General features: G+C 56.0%; 2 protein-coding genes across 3 annotated transcripts; one reads left to right on the top strand and one right to left on the bottom strand.

Moving 5' to 3' along the window:
• Positions 1-1486: 1486 nt before the first annotated feature.
• EMC6 (ER membrane protein complex subunit 6) lies at positions 1487-2465 on the bottom strand. Its single transcript, XM_019981456.2, has 2 exons — positions 2243-2465; positions 1487-2055 (listed from the first exon to the last, which is right to left on the bottom strand). The coding sequence occupies exon 2, from the start codon at positions 2007-2009 to the stop codon at positions 1677-1679; it is 333 nt and encodes a 110-aa protein (XP_019837015.1). The 5' UTR covers positions 2010-2055; positions 2243-2465; the 3' UTR covers positions 1487-1676.
• Positions 2466-2476: 11 nt separating this feature from the next.
• Positions 2477-7697, top strand: TAX1BP3 (Tax1 binding protein 3). 2 transcript variants are annotated; one of them, XM_019981452.2, is made up of 4 exons: positions 2477-2659; positions 5848-5967; positions 6373-6450; positions 6732-7697. In XM_019981452.2, the coding sequence occupies exons 1-4, from the start codon at positions 2621-2623 to the stop codon at positions 6867-6869; spliced, it is 375 nt and encodes a 124-aa protein (XP_019837011.1). In that variant the 5' UTR covers positions 2477-2620; the 3' UTR covers positions 6870-7697. The 2 variants fall into 2 exon arrangements, with proteins under 2 accessions (XP_019837011.1, XP_019837014.1); XM_019981455.2 differs by lacking the exon at positions 6373-6450.
• Positions 7698-7745: the final 48 nt, after the last annotated feature.

Genomic DNA, 7745 nt, shown 5'->3' with positions numbered 1-7745 from the left:
TATGTGGCCTTCCCAGGACAGACTCTTCTCTACCTGCCTCCTGTCTGTAGAAACTTCTGCCTCTGAGCCTTCCCTGAGTTCCAAAGAATTAATCAGAGAAGTGAGAAAATGCAGAAAGAAATGAAAACAGTCAAGGAAGACAAAATAACAATAGTTAGGCCAATAATAACTAAGTCCAGGACCTTTAGACCCTTCCCAGGGGCTACAGATAATATTTTGAGCCATGTTTTTTGAGCTGTTTAGCAGATACTGAAACCCTCACCAGGGAGAAGTTAACTGCATTCTGCACACAAGCACATAGACCCCAGATGGGTTAGAACCATTTGGTTGATGGTATTGACTCCCAGTCAGTTCAAAAGCAACCAATCAGAAGAATGTCCTCAAGTTAATAACACACCCTGAAACCCTCTCCTTCACCCTATCTCAAAAAAGCCTCTCCCTGAAAGCTGGTGGGCAGTTTTAGGCCTTTTGAGCACTGGCTGCCTGGTCTCCTTGCTTCTTGCCTGTGATAAACACTGCTACAGTGTCAGCAGATTAGCTGGACTGTGATGGGTGGGTGGGCGGACCCAAGTCTGGTTTGAAAGCAGAACCCCCCACTGTGGCCCACCTCACAGCCTCTTAACTGCAGACCCAGGCCAAAGACCTTCCTTCCCAATTGCCCTCACACATGCACTTTCTTGCACGTAACCCCCTTCTCCACAATTTTGAGTCTCAATTGTAATGTTATTTCTTAAAGGAAGCTACCCAACGCCCCCCCCCACCACACCCCCAATAATCTGGACTAGGTTTGGGGCTCCTCTGTACTCTCTTCATAGTCCTTATCACAATCTATTTGTGACATCAGGTAGCAGTCCTGGTTGAGTACAGTGGTAAGAGTATCCCCACCTACTGGGGACTGGTGACGATTCCCCCACAGGGAGGCAACATGCACAGTGATAAAGAATCTGCCTGCCAATGCAGGAGTCGCAAGAGACCTGGGTTCGATCCCTGCATCAGGAAGATCCCCTGGAGAAGGAAACGGCAACCTGCTTCACTATTCTTGCCTGGAAAATTCCATGAATAGAGGAGCCTGGTGGACTACAGCCCATGGGGTTGCAAAGAGTGGTACATGACTGAGGAACTCAGCACCTAGTAACTGAGTTACAAGTGTAAAATAACAAGTGTAAAAAAGTAACAAGTGTAAACGGTACAAGGTACGATGCCCGGCATATTTGTTGTTGCCAAGTTGATTCTTCTGCGACCCCATGGGCTGTAGCTCGACCGGCTCCCCTGTCCCTGTAGGGAACACTTTAACTGTTACTAGTTCTCAGGATGCTAACGGTAAGTTCTCTCCTTGTTTAGGTCCTCGTGTCCTCTCTCTGGGTGGACAAGGAATCAAGACAGAAAGCCAAGGCCCCAGTCCCAGTTCTCCCAGAGTCAGTACCAGGGATTCTGCACCCCCTGACAGCCAGGGCTTATGCGATGAGGGAGGGAAAAAAACTCCACAAAGGGTCTCACGCTTCATTTAATCTGAAGAACTGTACAGGCTCTTCGTCTTCAGATATAAATTATTTATAACTTTACAGAACAAGCAGCGATTCCAACAATTTAAAAACTAGGTAAATCTACCCGGTGTTAATTTCTGGCAACAGTCCTCCCGATCTGTTTTTTTTTAAAAAGTCATCCCTGCCCCCGTTTCAGTAGACGTGCACCATGCCGTAGAGGAATGTCCAGAACAGGACGTAGGTGAAGAGGCCTCCGATGAGACCCCCTGTAAAGAGAGGTCTTCGCGACTTAAAATATTTGTTCCACCTCCTTCCCGCCTTGAGAATTAAAAGCAGGGAGAGCAAGATGGAGGCGAGCAGGTAAAAGATGAAGCCGTAGAGGCCAGTGAGGCCGAGGATGCCGGCCGTGGCCCCCGACAAAGCCGACACCGAGGTCCGGCAGTAATCCAGGACGGCGGCGTTGCCCCGCACGGCGGCCTCGCTGATGAATGGCGGCCCTTCGCGCTTGGCCACCACAGCGGCCATCGCACCCTCCCGGGCTCAGTCTGATTTCTCGTGGAGCAACGCGAAGCTGCGGAGAGAACCAAGTTACAAGTGGCGCCCGGAGCATGGCGAGTTTGGGTTCACGCCGCCCCTCCCCCTGGGGCCGCCGAGACCCCGCACCCCTCGGTCTCGGACCTTCGAAAGACGCTGAGAAGGCTGAGAGCTCGGGGTGCCGGCGGTACATCTGCATTTCCCGCCCAGACTCGCTCAGTTACCTGGAACCCAGCCGCGGACGCGGTCACTCGACGTTCCCTCAGAAAGCCTCGGGTACGGATCCCCGCGACGCCATCTTGCGCTGGAGGATGCTGGGACGGCCCAGGCTGCGCAGGCGCCTGGCCCCGGTGCCAGCCTTACGACGCATGCGCAGTGGTAGCCCCGAGTACGCTCCACCCGCTCTCCGATTTTCTGCGCACACGCCGTGACTTCCGAAAGCCGAACAGCGCTCCGGTCGATGATTGGCCGGAGACTTCTTAACTATTCATAAGGGGGCGGGCCTGGTTGGGCCGCCTTTGTTAACCAAGAGAGGGCGCGGCCGCGGGGATTTTCGCTGAGGGCTTCTCTAAACTACACTTGGTTACCAGTTTGGGGTCGAGATGTCCTACGTCCCGGGCCAGCCGGTCACCGCCGTGGTGGTGAGTGCGCTCGCGCGGGCTCCTCCTCGTCTTGGCTAGCCCCCACTTTGCAGATAGGTAAACTGACACCCCAAACAGGTTGACACAGCGTCGAGCGGGGCTCTTGCAAACTTGGAGCCAGAGCTCCGATTCCCGCTCTGCCTGAGCCGGGCCGCGGTCTTCCCCATCCATGCAACAGAAGAGTCTGGGACCCAGAAACCTCCTGAAGAGCCAGGATCCAGGCCAGACCCCGCGTATTACCGCCGCCGCTTTGGACTTCTCTCAGCCAGCCGGGAGCAGCGAAGATTGAGGAGAAAGGCTCCGGCTGTGGGAGTCTGGGAAAGCGCCCCTTTCCTGGATCTGTGTCCCCAGCTGGGCAGCCGCGAGGGGCGGGCGCCGGCCCCGACGTCTATGAGTCGCAGCCTCTGGAATGAGGAAGTGCTTCCTCCGCTCTAGCCGGCGCCGCCGCCCAGAGGGAGGCTTGCGGGGTGGAGGTGGCCGGGGCCAGCGTAGCAGCCAGACCCTCACCCCTCCTGTGCAGCCTTTCCGTCTCGGACCCACCGCCGCCCGGGCCAGGGTGAAGGTTCATGCAACGGGCTCGATCCTGATCGAACTTTCCATGGATTCCCAGCCCTTGGGGCAAAGTCCAGGCCCCCTAGCTGGCACTTGGGGCCTGAGGAGACCTTTTGGGGTCCGCTCAGGCCCTACTCTCCTCCCTTGGGTCGTCTCGGGTGCCAAGTACTATTAGAATAGGTAAAGGCAGACGGGGACATTAGAGCCAGATGTTAATGCCACAGCTGGATGGGACCTGCAGGCCCCATTCTGTGGCTGAGGTGGGGAAACAGACCTAGAGAGAAGTCTGCTGCTGCTGCTGCTAAGTCGCTTCAGTCGTGTCCGATTCTGTGTGACCCCGTAGACGGCAGCCCACCAGGCTCCCCCGTCCCTGGGAGAGAAGTCTGGTCATGCCTAATTGTGCAAAGAAGCCCTCAGAAAGGAACCAGGTCGCTGAGAAGAAATGCCTTCTGGGCAGCGAACGGGTTGGGTGGAAGTCCCATCCCTGGGGCCTGGGACTGGCTACAGTATTTCAGATGGCAGTGCTGGGGACTCCTGCAGTCAGGTGGTGTGACCAGGGAGCCACTGATAAAAGCTGACCTTTGAGGGTGAGCTTAGAGCACCAGCTCCAGGACCTGTTGACAGCAGTCCTCAGCTTCACCCTGGCTGCACCACCCGGCTTTTCCCAGCTCTCTAGCTGCCCTAAAGAGAACAGGTCAAGTTTGCTCCTTAGCTGGGAAAAAAAAAAAATGGGTGTAGGTGGGAAAGCAGAGAGGGGCAGTAACCTGCCTGACCTTGCCCAGCAAATCAGTGACGGGACCTTCTCTCTCAGTCTTAGAGCCTGTACTTTTTTCTGACCTTGGAGAGTGTCAAAGGTGTGCAGAGGTGTATGTCAGAGGAGGTGGAGGCGGGCCCGGAGGAGCGCACACGTTTGGGCACAAGGACGTAGGTCCAGTGGGCCACAGATGTCACGCTTCCTACAACCCCTTTCTCACATGTCATGGCTGGTCCCTGGGCCTTCCTCAAAGCTTTAGGACCTTGGCCTTCCAATTCTTCTCATACTAGGAACATGTCTGAACACGGTGGGTGGGGTCTGGCCTCTCCCTCTTGTGTCTTGGATCCAGGATGGGGTGGAAGCAGCTCCTCCCTACCCCATGCCCTCTCCAGTGTAGTGAACATTTTGGCTTCTCCTCTGAACTCTGGCTTCATAGGCTGGTCTGCTTTCTGGACCCCTGCCTGGAGCGCTCCTGGCTCTCCAGCTCAGCATGCTCCTTCCCCTCTGGGGTCCCCATCTGGGAGGTGGTTGTGTTCAGCCAGGCCAGGTGGCCAACCCGGTGCTCCCTTGATGCTTTTCTGCCACAAGTAGTCTGGAGTCTGTTTTTTCATTTTATTTTAAATTTGGCTGCGCCTGGTCTTAGTTGTGACCTGTAGGATCTAGTTTCCTGACCAGGTATCAAACCTGGACCTCCTGCATTGTGAGTGAGGAGTTTTAACCACTGGGCTGCCAGTGAAGTCCCTGGAATCTGTAGATCTCACTTTCTTAAGTGGCTCATGTCCCCTGGCCTCCATATTCCACCTTGGTGAGACACCTGTTCCCCTTCTGCCTGAGCGGTTGTTCTAGCATCAAATTTGACCACGATCTACCATCACCCAGCCCTCCCCAACTCCTAAGAGCTCCAGGGCCCAGAATCAAGATCAAGTGGCCAAACTCCTGGTCAGTCCAAGGCCTGGTGCAAACAGTACCTCCTTCCTGAAGCCCCTCTGGTCGAGATCCAGTCACCTTTTGGTTTGGTTTTTTTCTTCTTCCTGTTAAGACTCTCAACTTTGGAGGTGGGGCTGTCTGGTCTGGCTCCCAGCATCTGGTGACTGGAGGTGCCTGCTGAGGACTTTGAAAGAAGCCTGGCACAGATGGGAACCCCCAACCTCAGAGTATGGTGGGAGAGCTCTAGATCCCTTCTCCGCTTCCTGCACTGCTCAAGTCAGGGCCTGAGGCTTAGGGAGATGCCCCCTCCCTCCTGTCCTCCCAGCCTTCTTGATCTGGGTTCAGCCTCATTTCACCTCCCAGTTCCGGTCCTGCACTGTACACTCCGGTCTCGTGGACATGTATCCACAGCACCTTCAAGCCTCTGCTCCTGTTCCTTTGGCCAGGACAGCCCTTCCTCCTTTCTGTGCAAGTCCAGTCTCTGCTTCTCCTGAAGCATCTCCTGGCTTGCCCTGGACACGGCTGGCTCAGCAATCTGAACTGGCTCAGCCAGGTGCCTGCATTTGTTTTCAGGGCCTGACCACTCCTGCCCTGTGTGGTCCCTCCCTTGGGACACAGGAGCCCATCCAGAGCAGCCACAGCAGCCTGGCTTTTGGGCCAGGAGGGGCTTAACATGTGTGAGGAAGGCTAGTGCTTGAGGCAGAGTAAGCTAGAAGTTGGGACGGAGGGTTGTTGGGGGTGGACTGGTATGGCTGAGTTCTGTCTCAACCCCCCAGCCTCCCAGCCTCGTGACCAGCTAGATTCCTGGTGACCAGCTAGATTCCTGCAGGAGGCCCTGGGCCCTTCCTCCAGGACATGTCTACCCAGCCGCCTGAGGCTGCTGCAGGGGTCACAGACCCCATTTGCTCTCCACATCTGCTCATCCCCAACTTGTTTTTTTTTTCATCTTTGCCAGCAAAGAGTTGAAATTCACAAGCTGCGTCAAGGTGAGAACTTAATTCTGGGCTTCAGCATTGGAGGCGGAATTGACCAGGATCCCTCCCAGAACCCTTTCTCAGAAGATAAGACAGACAAGGTGAGCTGGACTAAGATCTGGGGATCTCTCTTGTGGGGCACAGAGGCCTGAGATAGTGGCTCTTTGTTTCCTGGGCCTTTGTGGAAGGAGCAGACCTCCTCTCTCTCAAATGGTCCTCTCTTAAGAAGGTCCAAGGAAAAAAAGAAGGTCCAAGAGATGATCTGGTGGGAGTAACTAGGGGTGGGGTGGGGGAGAGTAGGCCTCCCAGCCCTCCCAGCATAGGAAGGCCCAGGTGGCCAGCAGGGGTTGGAGCATCCGTGGGGCTGCCCTACTTCCCCCTTAGCTGTCTTAGCACGGCCAGGGTGTGGGATAGATGGCTAGGAGTATGCGCTGCTTGGCTTTGCTCTATGGCTAGGTGGCCAGTCCAGTGACCCCCAGGGATTGACGTGGGCTGCCTCTTCCCAGGGCATTTACGTCACACGGGTATCCGAAGGAGGCCCTGCGGAAATTGCTGGGCTGCAGATCGGGGACAAGATCATGCAGGTAACCAGTGTCCCGAAAGAGGAAAACAAGGCTTGTGCTGGAGGGTGTAAAGCCCTTGGGGTTGTTGGGCTGCCCCTACCTACCTTCCTGGGCACCTGGGAGACACACCGAAGTAGTTTAGGAGCCTGTGCTGGATCCCTCTTGTGTGTGTGTGTGTGTGTGTGAGCACGTGCCCAGCCCGGGGACATCAGCTTGGGTGACCTAGGCCCCCAAAGCCCATCCTATTTTCAGATCCCAGAAGGCAGTGACCTGAAGGGGGCTGTGTTCTCTCCCTGGGCCAGGTGAACGGCTGGGACATGACCATGGTCACACATGACCAGGCCCGGAAGCGGCTCACCAAGCGCTCGGAGGAGGTGGTGCGTCTGCTGGTGACGCGGCAATCGCTGCAGAAGGCCGTGCAGCAGTCCATGCTGTCCTAGCAGCTGCCAGGGGCCCCGGCTGTGCCTGCCCGCCCTTTGTACAGTGACACCACTTCCACGCTCTGTCTGCCTCTCATCCTGGCTTCTGCTCATTGCTGGGTCCCCCGCTCAGAAGGGCAAGAACGGATCCCTGGCCCGGCCTGATCCCCTCTCCCCGCACTGGCCCAGGGCTCTGGGACCATCTCTCCCCCTTGGATGCTGAGGACTGGCAACAGGGCCTGGAGCCGAGTCACAGTCAGCCTGCAGTGACCAGTCTCGGCCCCCAGACCCTGCTGCCTGGCCACAGTAGTGCCCAGGTGATCAGGGGCCCCACTTCCTGATAGCACCACGCAGCTGAGAAGCACAGGGCTTGGCCCTGCCCCTGTTTCTCAGCTCCGCAGTGCCTGTGCCCCACGCTTTTCCCTGCATTCCCCAGAGGGGACTCGATTCACTGCCAGAGACACTACGAAGGTCTGCCTGGATGGAAGCCAGGCAGGCTCATAAGTCACCCCATTTCACCCCCACCCCCCAAGGGGCGCTGGCCTCCCCCAGGGTTCACCTGCTTACAGGATTTAGACGAGGGTAACATTTCAGGGCAGTTTTCAGGATTGCCCGTTTTTCTCTATGCCTGTGGGTTTAACTTTTACATTTTTTTAATCACAGCTTTGATACAAAGTGTTTTTTATCTCACTCTTTGGAGGTGCCAGTTCAACTTTGGAATTTAAGCTTACTAATTCACACGCGGGAGCTACTCTTAGTGAGGGCACTGGCCTGACTTTGGTTACTGTGGAAATGGGGCAGTGGGAAGCTGCCCTACATTCTGTGCCCAATAAACAGTGCTGGAATTCATTCATCAGGGGTCTTTGCTGAGACACGGGGGAGGGATACTTGGGGGTG

This window comes from Bos indicus, chromosome 19 (genome assembly GCF_029378745.1).
Source record: "Bos indicus isolate NIAB-ARS_2022 breed Sahiwal x Tharparkar chromosome 19, NIAB-ARS_B.indTharparkar_mat_pri_1.0, whole genome shotgun sequence".
NCBI lineage: Eukaryota > Metazoa > Chordata > Mammalia > Artiodactyla > Bovidae > Bos > Bos indicus.
This window is presented reverse-complemented; position numbering and strand designations above follow the sequence as displayed.